Source organism: Psittacula echo (genome assembly GCF_963264785.1).
Source record: "Psittacula echo genome assembly, chromosome: 2".
Classification (NCBI taxonomy): domain Eukaryota; kingdom Metazoa; phylum Chordata; class Aves; order Psittaciformes; family Psittacidae; genus Psittacula; species Psittacula echo.
Window position 1 is genome coordinate 149,376,695 of NC_137737.1, and position 19,711 is coordinate 149,396,405.

The following is a 19,711-nucleotide window of genomic DNA, read 5'->3' on the forward strand; positions in this document are numbered from 1 at the left end:
GAACCGACTGCCCCAGGGGTGGAAACACAGCCCTACCATCTGCCATGGACTGATCCAGAATGCACTGGAACAGGGGCAAGCTCCAGAACACCTGCAGTACATTGATGACATTATTGTGTGGGGTGATACAGCGGAAGAAGTCTTTGAAAAAGGGAGGGAAATAATCCAAATCCTGCTGAAAGCTGGTTTTGCCATAAAACGGAGTAAGGTCAAGGGACCTGCACAGGAGATTCAATTTTTGGGAATAAAATGGCAAGATGGATGTCACCAGATCCCTACAGAAGTGATCAACAAAATAACAGCAATGTCTCCACCAACTAATAAGAAAGAAACACAAGCTTTCTTGGGTGCTGTGGGGTTCTGGAGAATGCACATCCCAAATTACATCCCTCTGGGGGCGGGGGGGAGAATTGAAAGAATGTAACTCCCACGGGTTGAGATAAGAACAGTCCAGTAACTAAGGTATAACACAAATCACTACTGCTGCCACCAATAATAATAATGATAAGAGAAATAACAAGGGAAGAGAATATGATACCGCCTGCCGGAAATGAGCCCGACAGAGAAAAGGGACATGCCCTTTTGGGTAACTCCCAGTTACATCCCTGGGCATGACGTGCTGTGGTATGGAATACCTCTTTGGCTAGTTTGGGTCAGGTGTCCTGTCCCTGCTTCCTCCCGGCTTCTCCCCCTCCCTGGCAGAGCATGAGACTCACAAAGTCCTTGGTCAGGGTAAACATTCTGACCCCCAACTGAAAACATCGGTTTTATCAGTATTATTCCCAGGGCGAAAGTCAAAGCCACAGCACTGCACCAGCTACTAAGAAGGAGAAAAACTGACTGCTGCTGCTGAACCCAGGACACCTGGGATTCCGTTATTCAATATTTAACCTGAGGATTTTGACAGGCAAGCAGCAGAAAGAAAATACTTTTGTACTGTGTTTTTCCAGTATGTTCAGATAATTAATTGAAATAAACCCCCCCACTATCAAACTCCCCCTCCCCACTGATTATTCGAAGTGACACTGTCCACACGTTGTTTACTCAGTATTTTCAACTTAACCTTTTAAGCTTCAAAACTGATTTGACTGCATATAGGTCTCAATTTTTGCTGTAGATCATTTGAAATCCAAGCTACATTCCCCAAGGATTCCTTGCTCACAGTCCTGATCTATGACCATGACTTTGTGGGAACAGATGATCTCATTGGAGAGACTAAAATCGATTTGGAAAACCGTTTCTACAGCAGGCATCGAGCTACCTGTGGCTTACAAAGTCAATATGAATTGTAAGTACCTCTTCAGACAGCAACAGCGCACACAGCGAGTGACTTGACTGGAGGAGAAATTCCAGTTGTGCCTGTGTATTATACTTTCTTCAGCACTAAAGCTTCACAGGAGGTATTTTAATTAAAATTCACCCAAGAGATTAACAGAGGCTTTGGGCAGCTGCCAGCCTCAGTAGGACATGGGGATTTTAAAATTGACAGCACTGTTTGTTCACCAGGTATTTTAGATAGTAACCAGCCTATGTGTAACATATACCTGCTTAATAAATTGCCTTTGGACAGGCATAAAAGGAGAAGTGATAAAAAACCTGCCAAAGAAGTTATGACAGGGCTCTACTCTGCTCTCCGTTATTCAGCTGCAATTGGAGTGATTGCAGCAGGGCTCGTGGGGCTGCTGTGGCCCTGGGGGAAGCAGGAGCAGAGTGAGGATGTTGGCATGGCCTCTGTAGCAGAGATGAGCCACAGGGCAGTGGTGCTGCGCTCCTAGTCACTGCCATATGGCTGCATTCTTGAAGGTAGTGTGGACAAAGATGAATTTTTTATGCAAAGAAAGTAAAACTAAAATAGCTCCGTTGCTCTGGGACAGGGCACTGACCTGGGACATGTGGGTTTGGGGTTCTTCTCCTATGCTTGTTTCTTTATTTTATCAACAAACAAAAGGCAGACAATGCAGAAAAGAAATCCAGGAGCACAGACCAAATCTCAAGGCTTCCTTTACCAGGTCAGTCTCCAGTGTGATGTATTTCTTCATGAGCTTGTTCCAGGTCCCAGATACCAGCTGCTCCTCAGCATGTGGGAGCCACAGAACACTTCTCCTTAAGTGCAGGTGGAACATGCAGCTTGAATCCTTTAGGTAAAACAGGGAATGAGCTCTGGTCCTTTTCTTCTTAGGGGAGAATGTCAATGCCTGGGCTACTTCATCTAAGCTGTGGGTAAGGCTGCTTCAACCTGAGCAGGCAGAGGGGGTGTCTCAAATAAGAACTAGTGCTGGACAATTCAAAGGGAAAGTTTGGCCACTGACAACAAAGCAAACCTCCTCATGGGAAGTCCTAATTTGTCAGTGCACTTTGCTGAAGGAAAACTCACCCATTTCTTTTCACTCTCTGTTCCCTCCTTGCAGAGAAGGGTACAATGCATGGCGAGATGCAACCAAACCAAGCGAGATCCTCACTAAGCTGTGTAAGGACTACAGAATCAGTGGACCCTTCATGCGGCCAGGGGAGATACAAGTTGGAACAAAAGTCTTTAAGGGACAAACAGTCTTCACAGAAGATGAGAATGGTAATGAAGTACTTCATCATTCTTCAACTGCATTGTAGCAGTACCAAGAGCCTGCAAAGGCTGTAGCTGCGGCCATTAGGAAGGGTTTAATATCAACTCTTTAAATCCCAAACAAACCTTTTGTCAACTACCAGGACCTCAGAGATAGCACCCACAGGAAAACTCGTAACAGTTTCCTGACACAGAGAAATCTTAATTTACTTCTCATCTGTGTATTTCTCTCCTAATCTAGAAGATATCCCTCCTCAGTAGTCTGTGTTCTTTTGTGTAGAGCCCACACAAAAAAGGAGGAAAGAGAAGCTCAAGAGCTCAAAAGGCTTTCTCTGCTTTCCAGCATCCTCCCTGCTTTCAATATTAGCACTTGTCCTTCCTAGAGGCGCCATTCTCTGGGGTCTGACTTCCTCCAGTGGCCAAGCTGAGCACGTCAGAAGGTGACATGTTCTTGCCCATGGACTTCAACCCTCTTTCCCTGAGGTGTGATTTGGTTCTCTAGGGGGGTCTTTACTGTTGCCATCACAAGGCAAAATTAGGCGTAGATATAACTACTAGTGCCTATTTACTGCCAGTTCCATCAAAATCTAAGTTTCCTTGTCTTTTGTGAGCTGAAAAAAGCAGATTTGCCATTTTCTGTAAGAGTAGTTTCTCCCATCTTGTGAGAAACTGCTGGTGTAATAGTGAAATTATTTGCTGTGTTTTACTGATAAACTGTTGCCTAAGTGCTAACATTTCAGTTATCCTGTGGGTACCCTTATTTACAAGAATTAAATGCATTTCCTTACTTAGCTGGGATATATAAAACCTTTTCTTTAACTCAAGCAAATTTTTAATGATCATCTTTAATAATTAATGGAACATTTTACCTAGGTGCTTAAAAGTATAATTCAGCCGCCTTTGTTCTTTTTGTTTCACTTTTTCCTATAGAGGAGCCAATTGAATCATATGAACACCTCTCCCTGAAGGTTTTACATGCTTGGGAAGAAATTCCTGGAGCTGGGTACAAACTGGTCCCAGAGCACATCGAGACTCGGCCTCTGTACCATAAGGATAAGCCAGGCATAGAACAGGTAGAGCAGCTCAGAGGTGGTGCTGATGGTAAACCCAGGAGCAGTTTTCTTTTCCTCCAGTTACTGTGGTTTCTATTTGTATCTGCAATTTCACAGAGACAGCATTCAAGTGTTGTACTATACATAAGACTTTGTACAGTATCAACCTGGAAACTGTCACACATGTATGTATAGAGCCAGTTACTTAAATATTGTAATCACACAAGTTGTAACTGCATATTTTAATGCTTTTAAATGTTTTAGTTTATTAAGTTAACACAAGATCTTGTTGTATTTAGATTTTGGTTTTTTTTTCTGTTCATCATGTACTATTTTTATATGGAATTTACCTGAAAGTTGCCAATGTTTGAGCTCAATTCTAATTTCACCAAATTCTTGAGAGATTGATAGAATATGTGTATGGAAAATATATTTTATTGTAAGTGTATAGATTAAATCATAGTTACAGGATAGTGAGCTGGTTGGTGCTTACAGAGGAAGTAGTGTTTCTGGACATCAGAACACATTTAAATCCTTTTAAAGTCTCTGAAACAGGGTTTACAGATATGTTTATCTCTTTGTTTTCAAGGGTCGTGTACAGATGTGGGTTGACATGTTTCCTAAAGATATGCCTCTGCCAGGACCCCCAGTGGACATTTCACCAAGAAAACCTAAAGGGTAATACTCTGTACTTTCCTCCCAGGACAGTGGCATAAGTCTTCAAAGACTGCATCTTCCTCAAGTGTCTAGAAAGAAATATAAAAAGAACTATAGAAAGAACTATCACAACAAACTGCTGTAATCCTGAGAAAAGTTTTCCCAGGTTCACATGACTTCAAGTCAAACGAGAGCATCTAGTTCAGTCTCCTCCATTAAACAACTCAATGAACTGTTGGTGATTTTTTCATCAAGGACTACCACACATCTCTTTTAGAAAGATATCCCTTTTTTTCGTATAGAGATTGCAGGCGGCTGGAGGCAGGAGTCCCTTAAAAATTCTGATGTTATCATCCACTTGTTGAGCTGAAATAAGTAATTCCAATTTCACTACCTCTTTCAGCCAGATAATTTACTTGACCCCGGTTGAGATCTTTAATTTGATGCAATAGTTGCAATGGAAATGCAACCTATTGCATTTCCATCACTTTGTGCAAAGACAAGATCAAGAAACATATAAAGGAGCAGCAAATAGAAGAGATACTTTTAGAATAACCTCTCAGATTTCGCACTGATACTTATGCTGCTTTACGTACAACACTACACATGGTCCTTCATACTAACTGGATGTAAATGAAACACAAAAATGAGCAACATAGTTCTCAGCCTATCTGTATCAGCTTTATTCCAATACTTCAGCAAGGCCTTTCCTGAGAATTTTATGTCTGAAGCAGCATCAGGTACTATTCCTGTATTTATGTTTGAACAAGAAACAATGTCATAAAAACTTGTTTCTTTTCCTTTCCTTTGACATAAGCCAAGGTTTGACAAAAGTAAGAGTCCCTGTAATGATTACTTTCTTCAGATCAGAACTGTCTACAAAGCTCCTTAACAAAAAGAGCTGTCCAATCCAAACAGATTTAAACCTAACCATACCCACGAAAACAAATTGTTGCTGCCATTTATGTAGTCTACAAAAGCAGGGAAAAATTTTGTCAAACCATTTGTTATAAGAAAGTAAACACGCAAGCAGGAGTTACACATTTTGCTGCGAAATCTTATTTGCTGCAGCAAAACAGGCTCCAGGCTCCAGAAGACTTTAAGCACTTTGTGAAAACATTTCTGGTTGATGACTGAACAAGGCTGTGATAGAGCACTGCAGGTGAAAGTTTATTTGCCTAGCGTGGAGACTTGGTTTTTGTGGTCAACATGCCCTTAACAGTTGATCTTGGCAGTTCTCGGGTAATGGTTGGACTTAGCGGTCTTAAAGGTCTTTTCCAACCTAATTGATTCTATGATTCTATGACATAGGGTACGTGGTAACTTCTTAAGGCAAACTGTTTCACACCTGAGATTTAGGCTATTATGAAGACAACGCATGTCATATCAGAAAAATCATATACTGGTGTTCTCAAACATAGGTTTGGGGATCATTTTATTTTGCAATTCATACAATGACTGAATGCATACCTAAATTTTTAAGTATAATATTTTATGTCACCTGCAACATCTGTGCTTCAGTTCAAGCTTCTACAGCTTTGTATGGCCACTATAAATGCCTGTATATAAGGAGTGAAAAAGATGGGAAAATGTCAGTTCCTTTTACTGTGGCTTCTAAAGATGATTGTACTTGTTTAAATGAAAATATCTCTAAAAAGTGCTTCTCTTCCCTTTTAATACACTGGATTGCACCAAACACAATGCTTTCAGGCATTTCTATTGAAAAGCACCTCACAGGTTGCTCTGGGCTTTATTAGCAAGATGCTCACTGTTTTGAGACTTCTCTGATGATGTTGTTCAGACCAATTTTGCTTCATTTCACTGCAGCATTTCTGTGAAAAGAACTGAAAAGGAACAAGCACATAAAAAGCAAGGAATTTTCCATCCCTCCAAAACTGGCAGTGACCCTGCTGTAATCCAGCACACTCCAAGAGCTGAAAGGAGCCACATCCTCTCTCTATCACTAGACTTTTGTAAACAGAAGAAGCCTGAGGCTGATGCTGCTTTTAGAGTTTTGCAAAAATACATTTCTCATTTTGAGATAAAAGTATGATTTGATAGAGTTTTACATTAGTGTCTGACCAGAGCTTGAGTATATACAGGCCTACTTTCTTTTCTTTTTCAGTTATGAACTGAGGGTAATAATCTGGAATACAGAGGATGTAATTCTAGAAGATGAAAATATCTTTACGGGGCAAAAATCAAGTGATATCTATGTAAAAGGGTAAGTTTTTCAGGACTTGTCTTCAACAGAATATGTAATATTTCATTCAAATATCAGGAAAAAAAATGTTATGAGAATATAGGATAAGCTGTTTCTGTAACCTTGGTACTTTCCTCTAAATGGCTGCTCAAATTACTCATTTATATTTGATACTGCTTCTTTTTTGGCATCCTAAAATCCAGTAACTGAAATGACACTGGTCGTTACTTACTGTTCAAGCAGAGATGGCACAAGACAGAGAAGCAAGCCAACAGCTGAGCAGAGATCAAACACTTAGAGGGCCTGAACTGTAAGAGCTTACACAGATACAGAGAGGTTTGACGTAATCAGAGAAAGGGGAATGATGACCACATTAAAAATGAAAGCAGGTGTTTGCAGGCTGCCTCTGCTGGAAATGTTTCCTGACATCATGCGGGGAATGTGTGGGTGAATGACCATGGCCATGCTGGGAAGGACACAACATGGGGACTTTCTGCTCTTCAACTCTTTCTTGCTGCAGACTAAATGTCTATTGCAGCTTCACAAATGTTACTGGGATAGCCAGTAAAAGATAAAATGAAAAGAGAGAATGAAAGGGGAGCTTGACACTCGAACCTTGGATCTTTCCTGAGATTGCAGCGAGTTATTTCTTCAAATTGCTTTCCTGTTTTGGAGTACTGCTCTGCACTTTCTGCTTCTGAGCAGTATTTGAGTAAAGGTAGCAGACAGACTGGGGGGAAATTATGGCATAAGTAGGAAGTATTGCAAATCTCAGGTCCGAGACTGGTGTTAGATTTCTTGCTGTGTTTCCACTATTAAGGAGTGGGATTATATGTTAATACGAATTGCATCATTGTGGAGTCCTGGAAAAATCTGAGTTTGTAGGATGCTAGGAATATGGCAAAATGATTTTCCCTAAAAACCTGTTGCTGTATTGCCACTGACCACTGAGGGAAGCACTGGGACTGATGGGGCAGAGAAAAGAGGATATTTTCCATTCTGCGGGTTCTGGAAATTCATGTGAACGTAATAACAAATCCTAAGGAAGCATAAGGACAGGGCAGCCTGGTAGCAGCTCTTACTCCTCTGTAGGGTATATCTACATGCATTTTAACAGGAAAACTTGAGTCAGCTCTGACCAAGCTGTGTGGAGCACCAGGAATGGTACAACTCCTTTGGAGCAGGTGAAATTATTCCAAGTGAAGCACACACTAATACAACCATGTAGTCCTCAGCATGCTGCAACTGCAGTTATTGCACACACACTGGCTTGAGCAAACCTCCCCTTGCAGTTCCCTGAGAGGAGCTACTGGGACATCACTGGAGTTTGCAGAGATATATCCAACTTAGCAACGAACTAAGGTGTCCAGAGCAGTAGCAGAGTAGCTCCGAGTTTGAAAAGTTGAGGAAATAAATAAGGAGCCAGCCTTTGTGCTGAGCTGTGTGACAACATGAAGACACCACTATCAATACCGGAGCGGTCTGACAGGGAAAGGTGGGAGTAGAAAACTAATTGCTTCTGTGCGTTAATGATGAAGACACAAATCTCATTATGTTCAGGCAGTGTACATGGCACTGAATATGTCACAAAGCATGGACTTTCACTGGTGCAGTACTGTTCCTGGTATTGTTATTGGTTTTCCCAATGCCTTTTTGAAATAATGGAGCTTGCAGGGGAAAAGCCACTGTTTGGATGCAGCACAAAATGTTGATCTTTACTGAAGCTCTGATAAATTATCTTCAGAACTAAAACATACCTAGCTGGATCATAACCTCAGTGGAGCCCTTCAGAAGAGAAGATTATGTTGAGGAAAGCATTGTCCTTTTGTACCATAGCATTGCACATCAGGTGTTGTTCATACTGTAGCGGAAATCAAGAGAAAATCACAAGGAAAACCAGAGACTTTTCCAACCATACTTATGCCATGTTTATATCCCCAAACAGGAACTGCAGACAATTTAGATTCTAATACTGAGCACTGAAATCAGTTTTGGAACATTGTCACAGAATTTAGTAGAGTGGCACAACATGAATACAGAGTGATTACTAGTGAGTAAATGACTGATGCTGTCTTGCCTGTCCCAAGGAAGACAAACATCTTGGCCAATAGCAAGTGGCCAACTGGTTGTTGCTGTGTGTAACAGTCCTGGATGGTGTGTTGCCTCCTACTGACTAGGTAGGAATTAGTAAATAATCATGCCTGTAACCAAACAATGATAACCACAGTTCAAGCTCCCCTGGTGACAGCAGTGCTTGCCATAGGTGGATAAAGGGCCTGGAAGAGGACAAGCAGGAGACAGACGTACATTACAACTCCTTGACAGGAGAGGGCAACTTCAACTGGCGCTTTGTGTTCCCATTCCACTACCTCCCAGCAGAGAAACAAATGGTGGTTAGTAAAAGAGAAAACATATTTTCCTTGGAAAAGACAGAGCGGAAAATACCTGCTGAGCTGGTGCTTCAGGTGTGGGACTTTGAAAGACTCTCTTCAGATGATTTCTTGGGTAAGTACGTAATGGAATTGCTTGAACTTCACCTGAGGTCTCACCAGACCTGTATATTGTAGAGGTACATACAAAGCAGTGTCTGAGACCCAACTTTTGCTTGTCTTTCTCTGAAGTACCACATTTCAAACATATACATTTCTTGAAGGGGGAATAATTAGGAACTTAGATGACATCATGCTAGGGCAATACAAATGAATGACTGACAGTACAGGGAGATCCCCAGCTCTGGAGCTTGGGCTCAAGCTGCTGCTCCATGTAGCCCATCTGGGAGCTGCTGTTTGAATGCCTCCATGTCTGTCTGGTCTCTGAGAGTTGTCATATTATTTCTCCCTCCAGGCACGCTTGAGCTGAACCTGAACGGATTCCCTCGAGCAGCAAAGACAGCCAAGAGCTGTGACCTGGGCATGGCTGTGGCAGCAAGTGAAGAAAACAAGATCTCCATATTTCAGCAGAAGCGTGTCAGAGGCTGGTGGCCTTTCATCAAGGCTGGGGAGCTCACGGTAGGCAGCTCGCTACAGATGAGTAGCTTTTCTCTGGGTCTGATATGCTCTGCTGAGATCCTGAGACAGACACATGCTGATTTTGGATATGGCATCTGCAGAACAACCACCACTGATAATCCATGGGACTCCTCCAAAGTCCAAACCATCTTTAGCAGTTCCTCATAGATAATGCCAGAGCACTCTTCACTTTTCCCTTGTTTTCTTTCACTGTTCATATCTCAACACACTGGACGAGTAGAGTGGAAATTAGGTGGTTCCAGCCAACTTTCTTTCAGCTGAAGAAATCCTGGGAGGAATTTCACCTGCTTCTTTATTTCTTTACTGTTTATTTCTCACTTGAGCCAGGGCGAAGGAACTGATTCTCCTTGCTAGTGACTCATCTGAAATAGAAAGAGCACAGTCTCCTCTTTTTGTTGAAGGGTGCTCAATAAGCCAATATATTTTGGTTTAGTTATAGGATACAATCAATATAAAGGAATGTAAAGAAAAATGACAGCTTCTTTCAAACTCTACAGGACTTGTTACATTAGAAGTATCTTCCTAAGAAGAATGTAAATGTTGCCACACAAATTTTCACCTACCTAAAACCTCTAGTGTAACAAGGCTTGCAGCAGGGTGTAAATCTCACTCAGCATGTACATAGCCATTTGTCTCAGGGTTTGCTGCTGCAACTTCTCTTCATAATGTTGTAGTGCTCTCTGTGTATATATAATATGGAGCTATGCTGAAATTCTCAGTGTGTAACAGAACTTCTCCATTTTCCCTGTCTTTAATAGTCCTTTGTACTGTTACAGCAATTTAGGGACCCTCAGTGCAAACGAACAACTCTGATCCTCTGTTTCCTAGATGGAAGGCATGTATCTAGGCATGAAGTACATACCAATAGGTAACTCTGAATATGGTCTTTGGGGCATGTCTGCATGAAACAGAGAGTGAAACAGAGCTATGTGAGCTAGTGAAGAAAAACCGAAGTTCATGTGCTCACATGGCCACAGAGAACTTCGGGAGCTTGAATTCGAACCTGGGCATCGCTGCAGCACAGTTCTGGGATCAGTGTAGTTGGAGCCTTTAGGTGCATCTAGGTCCCTTTGGGGACACAGGCCAAGAGCTGCAAGCTACCTTCCTGTAGTATAGCCCTCTACAAATTCACCTGCTTTGACCTTTTCTTGGGGGATCTCCCTCTCTCTCTCTAGACTTCCATTGATTCTCCAAAGGTTTTCATAAATCTCACCCTTCCTTCATATTTCTGTCCATTCCAGCAAGAAGAATGTTTTAATAATGTGTCAACTTTAAGTTCATTGCCTTCTTCAGACTGAAGGTGATTGTGTACTTCCTATGGATTTAGTGAATAGGCTCCACTCTCAAATCCTGCTTTAGTTCCAATTTCTCAAGTCTCATACAACTGACTCTTTCTCTCAATCCACTTCCATCTCTTGATGCCCTTGTCTTCCACAGGGATGCCTCATGTTCCTTGACCATAAGTCAGGAATTTGGTGTCTGGGTTTTCCTTTGTGATTTCCCTTTAACTGCAAAGACTTGGTCTTATTTTCTTTAATCAATTTCCTTTTATTTTCTCAGCTGGTTTCATAATTTTTCCACAAGCCAAATCCCACTGGGATTTGCTGAAAATAATCCATCTTTGGATGCTTACGTATGATCTCTCCGATCCAGGGCAAGGTGGAAGCTGAGTTTCACTTAGTCACAGCAGAAGAAGCTGAGAAGAATCCAGTAGGCAAAGCTCGCAAGGAGCCTGAGCCTTTGGAAAAACCCAAGTGAGTAGGAGCATATTCATTGAACAAGCTGGGATAGGGGCATTCAGAAGGTGACAGTCTCCTTATTCCTTATCCTGTCTTTATCCTCAAACGTATGTATTGAACCAACAACATTAAACATACAGAGAAGCAGAGATATTTTTAATTAAGAAACAAAACAATTTCAAACCCAAAATCATCTCCTAGGAGCTGCTAGACAGTAGCAGACTCTTTAATGTACCAGAGCGAAGGTAGCAAAAATTAAATGTCCAGGAACTAAAGAGAAATATGCAAATGAGAAATAAAGTGCAGTGAGTCTAATTTTGTGCTGGCCAAAGTTATCCATGCAGTGATCCATCTCTTCATTTCTGCCAATCAAGAAAGGATGCTTTTCCAGACACACTCTATTATAAGAAACGTTCTGTTCTTACTGGTACCAAATTCTATTGCCTACGTTGCAAAGAAAAATTAAATGAGCAACAGTCTGCCTTTTTTTTTTCCCCCATCTTTAAAGATTATGAAAAGCCCTTAAGTAGTTGGAATGTGCAGGCCAATGGTTTTGTTACTCAAGTCTGTGATTCAGTAAATTTTACTTTTTAGAGTATGCAACTTTTAATAATTCCTTTTAACCTGGAGGGTTTATTTGTTGATTTATTTCTGAGCCATTTCCATCTCAGTATAAAACAAAGCCTGTAATTAAAATATATTCAGTTGGCCTTTTAGCTTTACAGACTTTATCTCACATTGGCATTCACTTCCACATGCTGAATGCTGAATTCTCAAGATGACTAAGGCATTGCTTAAACTCCTTAAACAGCTTTCTGGAGTGAGACATGGACATTGCTTTTTGTGACCCTCAGTTAATTTTATTCTTTTTACTACTGCACCATCTGCACAATTACAGTGATATTGGATAACAGAGACAACCTGCACCTGATTTTGCAGGTATTGATATTGCTTCACACCACTGTACACATTAGGTCATCCATCATACAAAGCTGACAGATGTTGCCTCAGCTCACTGCAGGCTGATGAAGTCAGAGACATAGTGACCTCCCAAGCTGGGTGCCATGCCACAGGAGAGAGCACGCCAACATTTTTCCTAAGGAGAGCATTGTTTTCCTTCCTGAACACAGCCAGTTTTTCTGTACAGTGTGAAGAAACTCCTGGTTATGGAGGAGAATATGACATGGGGCCACGTTTAGAAAAAAAATAGGTTTGTGAAATGCAGATCTTCTCCACCAGAAGGTGGCTCTTCTTTATTTTCCCAGTCAAACTACTTCAATTTCACCTCTTCTGTTTTCAGGAGCCCTGTTTTAAATTTTCTTTCTGAAAATATGCAATTTTGGGCCATATGCCAGGCTTGAGCTGCTCTGTTATGGCACCAAGATGATCATCGAGCAATAAGATTTTTTTGTAGTAGCTTTTTACTGCTTTGTTGTGGTTTAGACTAAGCCGGTAACTCAGCACCATGCAGCTGTTCGCTCACACCCCCATCTCCCTCTCCAGGCGAGATGCAGAAGAGAAGTGAAAGATTGTAAACCCCACAGGTTGAGATAAAAAAAGTTTAATAATTGAAGTAATACTACTACTACTAATAATAATGATAATAATAATAAGGGAAATAGCAAGGAGAGAAAATATAGAACTAAAAGCGGAAAGGGAAAAAAACCCCAATGAGCACAAGTGATGCACAACACAATTGCTCACCACCCACCGAATGACATCCAGCCTGACAAAAGCAGCGATTGGTCCCTTCCAGGTAACTCCCTCAGTTTACATCCCGGGCATGACATGCTGTGGTATGGAATACCCCTTTGGCTAGTTTGGGTCAGGTGTCCTGTCTCTGATCCTCTTGGCTTCCTGTGCCCCTCCTCACTGGCAGAGCATGAGAGACTGAAAAGTTTTTGATCAGGGAAAGTGCTGCTCAGCAACAACTAAAACATCACTGTGTTATCAGCATTGTTCTCAGACTAAAGCCAAAACACAGACCTGTCCCAGCTAAGAGGAAGAAAATTAACTCTATCCCAGCTGAAACCAGGGCATTCTTTTCCATAGCTAAATTCCTTGCAATGGTTAGAAATCTCTGTACTGAAGGTCAAGATGTCTGCATTTCTTATTTAGGATTTATCACGATATTGTCTGTAATTTTGAACCCCATATCTTCCCTTAAATCGGAGTAATTATGAAGCATGAACTGGAATTTCATTCCAAATGGTGTGTGGAGATCATGCTCAGGGACAGATGGAAGAAGAGTGACCTAATAGAATGTGAAACTTTTGAAAGTTCCCTCTAAACTATATAGTGGGTTGTCAGGAGTTACAGGTCCTTTCTAGACTCAAACATGTATTTTGCAGTGGGATAGCTTTGGAAATAGCTGGATCTGCTTTTACATTTTTTCTCCTCTTTTTCTTTCTTTCCTTTTAGCCGACCAGACACATCCTTCTCTTGGTTTGTAAACCCTTTCAAGTGTTTGTATCACCTGATCTGGAGAAATTACAAGAAGTACATCATCATTGGCATAATTTTGCTCATTCTCATCATCTTCCTGGTGCTCTTCATCTACACGCTGCCAGGTGCAATCAGTCACAGGATAGTTGTAGGATGAGAATAGGTTATGGCTGTCATTGTAACCAATCATATGCAGACACTTCAGTTAAAAGTTAGGCATACAGAATTAATCAATCTGAAACACACCTCATTCCTTGTAAAAAGAAATCACAACTATTTGTATCAGAAACTGGAAGACTAGAATATTTTAATGTTGTCTTTGGCTGCTTATTCAGATCCAGCTTATTATTAATATACTGGTGCAGCTTTATTGACAATTAAAGTTTGATTCTGCACCAAAAACTGAGTTTGAATGTAAATGACTCAGTGCTATACAGAAACTGATTTGTCAGTCACGTATTTATTATTACAGGAAAATTGTTATATAGTAAGAACAAAACGTGCACCAAGTTAAATGAATAGTTCAGTCTTTGCATAGTTTTGTAATTAATTATTTAAACTGTTATTCAATGAACTTATAACCAATATGATTATTTTGAGCTAAAAGGTATATTAAAAAAGACCTAAGGTAAAGTTGTCTCATTTGGTTTCATATGCAGAATTCATCCTGAACCTCTCAGTAGGAGCTCTGTGCTCTATAAAGACATCTTACATACATCGATCCAGGACCAAACCTCGGCTCTGGACAACAGTAGCAAGCAGTAGCAGCAGCCCTGTTAAGACAAGATGGCTGAAATGACATACACCTCCAAGTCCTGGTCTGAGTCTGGATGAACAGGGACAATGCAAAGACCCTGCCCTTTCAACTGTTGCATCCCAGTGCAAAAAAGCTTCTTCCTTCACCCCTGCTGCCCCAGGATGTTCAATTAGAATCATAGAATCATAGAATAGTTAGGGTTGGAAAGGACCTTGAGATCATCTAGTTCCAACCCCCCTGCCATGGGCAGGGACACCTTACACTAAACCATGCCACCCAAGGCCTCATCCAACCTGGCCTTGAACACCGCCAAGGATGGAGCATTCACAACCTCCCTGGGCAACCCATTCCAGTGCCTCACCACTCTCTCAGTAAAGAATTTCTTCCTTAGATCCAATCTAAACTTCCCCTGTTTAAGTTTAAACCCGTTACCCCTTGTCCTGTCACTACAGTCCCTGATGAAGAGTCCCTCCCCAGGATCCTTATAGGCCCCCTTCAGATACTGGAAGGCTGCTATGAGGTCTCCACGCAGCCTTCTCTTCTCCAGGCTGAACAGCCCAAATTTTCTCAGCCTATCTTCATACTGGAGGTGCTCCAGTCCCCTGATCATCCTCGTGGCCCTCCTCTGGACTTGTTCCAACAGTTCCATGTCCTTTTTATGTTGAGGACACCAGAACTGCACACAATACTCCAAGTGAGGTCTCACGAGAGCAGAGTAGAGGGGCAGGATCACCTCCTTCAACCTGCTGGTCACGCTCCTCTTGATGCAGCCCAGGATACGGTTGCTTTCTGGGCTGCGAGCGCACACTGCAGCCGGCTCATGTTCATTTTCTCATCAACCAACACCCCCAAGTCCTTCTCTGCAGGGCTTCTCTGAATCTCTTCTCTGCCCAACCTGTAGCTGTGGCTGCAGCAAAACCATTCCTGAGCCCCTGAACACTGAGGTCCCCTTACTCTTGCGTAGCCATGCTCTCTGGGCTAAAAGGGCATCACACAACCAAAAAGCAAGCCAGTTAACTCCTTCACAACTCTTAAATTACCTATCACTACGCTCAATCCATGTAGGATGAGCTGGATATCGTTGTCTTGTGGGACAAAGCTTCCAGATGGCTGCAAAGTAGCTGGAAAGGCAGAGCTGTCAGTAATCATTAAAGGAACAAAAAAATACAGTAGTACTCAATGCTGGACTATTCGTACAGATGCCAGATGTTACGGTTTTGCATCCTTAGTGAATTTACAGTGACATGGGTTTTGAGGTTAATAGAGAGTGAGGTTTATACAGATTACTGTTATCGTCAAGGGCTTCTATCTATTTCATACAAAAAGAAGAGATCCTTATCATAAGCGGTTATCTCAACATTCGTCTGCAATTATACTGGCTCAGTTCTGAAGGCAGTTGGAGCAATTTGGTGTTTTATCAACTAGTTTCTGACCACAAATAGTTCATTAAACAGCTGAATGCTACCACTGGCAAATACAAGATCTGTGAATGTAAGATTGTACTCTTGGGATGGGAAAGCTAGCCGAGGTAACCTGTGTCAGTGTTTTAGACACAAACTGACCTTCTCCTGGCACCTAAGGAGCAGAGCAGGAACAGAATCCTACAATTTAGTGTTGTCGAGCACATTGAACATGGATCACCTCTTCGTGCTCTAGGCTTCAGTTGTAGCTGGTTTGACCTGTGGGCACACCAAGATAGATGATGAGGACAGACATGTCAGAGGGTTGTGCTGACCAGATTGAAGCCAGCTGTAGCATGGAAACATGCACTGGTGCCAAAGCCTTGCTGCTTTCAACACAACACATCAGGACACAGTGTAAATAGGGGCCTACTGTCACCCACTCATGTGGCCATTGTTGTAGGTAGATGTGCTGCATTTTCAATCCCTAGGCAAAACTTTGCACCAGAAGAAATTGTACAGGTTATAAATGCTACCAGCAGTTGTCCAGCAGCAGAGTGATAGAGACAGAGCAACAGGGGAAGACAGACCCCTGCTTTGTCCTGATGATACAGCTGAAGAATATCTGAAGAAGGGAAACGGAAAGGCTAGTTTTAAAGAGGAAAACCAGAAGCCAGCCAAGATACAATGTGAACCACTAAAATAGTTCTCTGCAGAAAACAATCCCAGCTTCAGGCATATTCATAGGCACACTAATTTCGAATGTTTATGGAACGCCATCACATAAGTGAGAAGGAAGAAGCATTATTGCCATTGAAGAACAGAGAAACGAAAACACTTTAACAGAGCAGAAGGAAAGCGATAGAAAACCACTGTCAGATCTTTGCTGCTAGGGCTTCTCATAAAAGGGAACAATACTGAAAAAATCCCACCTACAGATTACTGAACTGTGAGTCCTTGAGCAAAATAAATATTCATTTATACCTCTGTCATTTCCATTGGCTTGGTCTGGGAACAACATGGTCATACTACACATGCAAGACCATGAAACGCTTAAGAAGCAGCAACAGTTTTGAGCCTGGCCAGCAAAAGAAAACAGTTACCAGTAACCAGTACCACCACAGTGGGGTTTGCTGTAGTCTTGTCTGATTTCTTATTGTAAGAACAGAAAAGAGCTGTTATTACTGATTTGGCTACATGATGACCAGGTACATGGCAGTATATGGTGGTGAGACTTATGGGTACTGACTTCTTATGACAGTTTTGTATTCCCATATAGCTAATCAGAACCCCCAAAATCTTGTCTCACACTACACAGTGTAGCAGCTCCCAGAGAATACACTTGCTGTTCCTAACTCTTGCTATTGAAGTCTGCAAGGAAAACATCCACATTTATCTGTGCAAGCAAAAGCTACCCTACCCCAGCTGCTGAAGGCCAGCTGTTTATATGTTCTCATCTGGAAAATATCAGAGTTTGAAATAATCGCCAGACTCACTAGGAGTCAAGGACGCGGTCACGTGCAGAACCTGTTACCAGCTGTTTCCCACTCATAACATCCCAGCCTATCACAAAACCCTCAGGAAAACTTAAGCATAGGCTTCCCTCCACAGCCACCACAACTACGGAGCTTAAATTGCCACAAGATAGAAAGGGATTAAGCAAAAAATTATAATTTCTAATTCCCCTTCCATGTCCATAGAATGAGACAAGCAAAAGCAGCACTTGATTTCTCTGCAAGCCAAGTTCCTACCAAGCTGAACCACCCAGCAGAGGCAGGACAACAGCGGCATCCCAGATAGCCCTGGCTCAGGCAAGGTGCAGCTCTGAGGCTGTGCTGGAGGATGAGATTTCAAGCCCAGGCTTGTGCTGTGCTAGCCAGGACACAATCAGCATCATCTGCAAAGTCATTTCTGCAAAACTCACCAGGCCCATGCCACTTTCTGTGTGTTGTGCAGTTAGTCTGCATTTCATACGGCAAGGTAGCATCGTGGCAGTGTGTAGGACTGGGCTGGTACACGCGTTGTCCAGATGTGCTACACTCAAATCTGCAACTTAGCATCCTTTCCAAAGATATTCTCTGGAAGTCTGTTTTCCTTTCTTTGCCATGTAGCCCCTTGGCCCTGGCATGAACCCATTGACAGCAGGAACATCCCTCTCCTGTCTCCGTGTGACCTTGGCAAAGGCCGATTTGCTTCTGCTGTGAATGAAGCAGCACATCTGCCTCCCTCCCAAAATACATGTGCATCAGTCAGCAGCGTGATTGTACAGCTGTGGCTGCAGTGTAGCAGCTGGCACCCCTATACCTGCTCCAAAATGCTAGAAATGTCACAAAACAGACAGATCAGCAGGTCAGTCCAGAGGAACTGTGACTAATTGAAAGCAAATAAACCTATCAGCTTGTATCCCTGAAATGTGTCAAGGAGAATAAAGCTTTCGGGATAAACCAGGCTTCATTAAAGAGGCAGACCAGTCCTTTCCTACACAAGGGACATAACCATGTGTCAAGCCAGGTGTTGGCACTTGAATTCTCTTGTAGAAGAGCATCACAAATAGAGAGATCTGACACTGCTTCCTGGCTCTGCCATGAACTGTGCCTTTTGAGAGGGCACAGAGAGGTTTTCATGCAAACCATGAGAAGCATCAATAAGAGGTTAAATCTGTAAAAATTCCCATGTAGAGACACCAAACCAACAACCATTGTGATAAAGATGAAAGCACAGCTTTCAAAATGTGTCCTCCAATTTTCAGGCTATAAGGAAAAGATACCTTTTTTTTTTTTTCTGGAAGCCCACTCTTTTTACTTTTTTAGCTTCTTGCAAACATTTTAAAAAGGGAAGATAGCAACGCCACTGATAGAAATTGTGTGTAGCATACTCAATTAGTTTTGGTGAGGTTACCATACTGAGAGTGGCCATTCATAGCTAGACTGCATTAATGTTCTACTGAATATTGAATTTGTGGATTGGCAGAACAATTTATGCTACAAAGCAAAGGAAGAGGGGAAAGCTAAGCTCCAAAACACACTGTATACATGCTTATCCTGCAGCTATCATTCTTCTGAGACAACAAATTCAACAGCTCTGTGCCTCTTGAAGACTTAATTCTTTGTGTTTTAAAGCCCAATAACAAGCAGCTTCTCCTGGATTTGGGGAGTTGGGTATTTTTTGTTTAGTTTTGGGGTTTGCTTTGGTTTGGTTTTCCCCCAAATTTTGCAAGTTAGGATTCTGGACAAAGAATCTCTTTACAGATTTTACCTGTAAAGAGATTTTTTTCCTACTCAGAAAAGGTTGAAGGCACTATGGTTGATGCTAATGTGATCATAGCTTCAGACGTTAGTTACGGAAATAGCTTTTGATTGCCAGAAGAAGCTCCTCATGTTTGTGTGCCAGCTATGATGGACTTAACTGAAGAGCCCGTTTGCCTTCATCTCCAAAGTACAGAGTGCTGTCTCCTTCCAGACTAATTGATACATTTTTTATCAGCTGCTTGTGACTGGGGAAAAGCTCAACACAAGATCTGGTTCCAGGTTCCCAGACATTTGGTGTATGACAATGTCGTGGTTTAAGCCCAGGCCGTAAATCAGAACCAGAAGTCCACTCCCCCCCCGCACCTTTCTTCCCTCCGCTTCTGGAGGGGCGGGGAGGAGAATCAAAAGAATGCAACTCCCACGGGTTGAGATAAGAACAGTTTAATAACTAAGGTATAACACAAATCACTACTGCTACCACTAATAGTAATAATGATAAAGGAAATAACAAGGAAGAGAATACAACCGCTCACCGACCGGTACCTCACCCCCACCCTGCCATGATCCAGCCCTTCCGGGAACTCTCAGTTCTACATCCTGGGCATGACGTGCTGTGGTATG

General features: G+C 42.1%; 1 protein-coding gene across 1 annotated transcript in view; it reads left to right on the forward strand.

The window, feature by feature from the left end:
• FER1L6 (fer-1 like family member 6) overlaps positions 1–13,842 on the forward strand; it is a gene marked incomplete at both ends in the record, with an annotated part of 57,053 nt that extends 43,211 nt beyond the window's left edge. The window contains 9 exons of the mRNA XM_080609732.1: positions 1,118–1,288; positions 2,409–2,569; positions 3,491–3,633; positions 4,202–4,290; positions 6,395–6,493; positions 8,736–8,977; positions 9,317–9,480; positions 11,155–11,255; positions 13,662–13,842. Coding sequence (XP_080465858.1) covers positions 1,118–1,288; positions 2,409–2,569; positions 3,491–3,633; positions 4,202–4,290; positions 6,395–6,493; positions 8,736–8,977; positions 9,317–9,480; positions 11,155–11,255; positions 13,662–13,842 — 1,351 coding nt within the window. The remainder of the gene's footprint in view (positions 1–1,117; positions 1,289–2,408; positions 2,570–3,490; positions 3,634–4,201; positions 4,291–6,394; positions 6,494–8,735; positions 8,978–9,316; positions 9,481–11,154; positions 11,256–13,661) is intronic.
• Between the last annotated feature and the right edge of the window lie 5,869 nt (positions 13,843–19,711).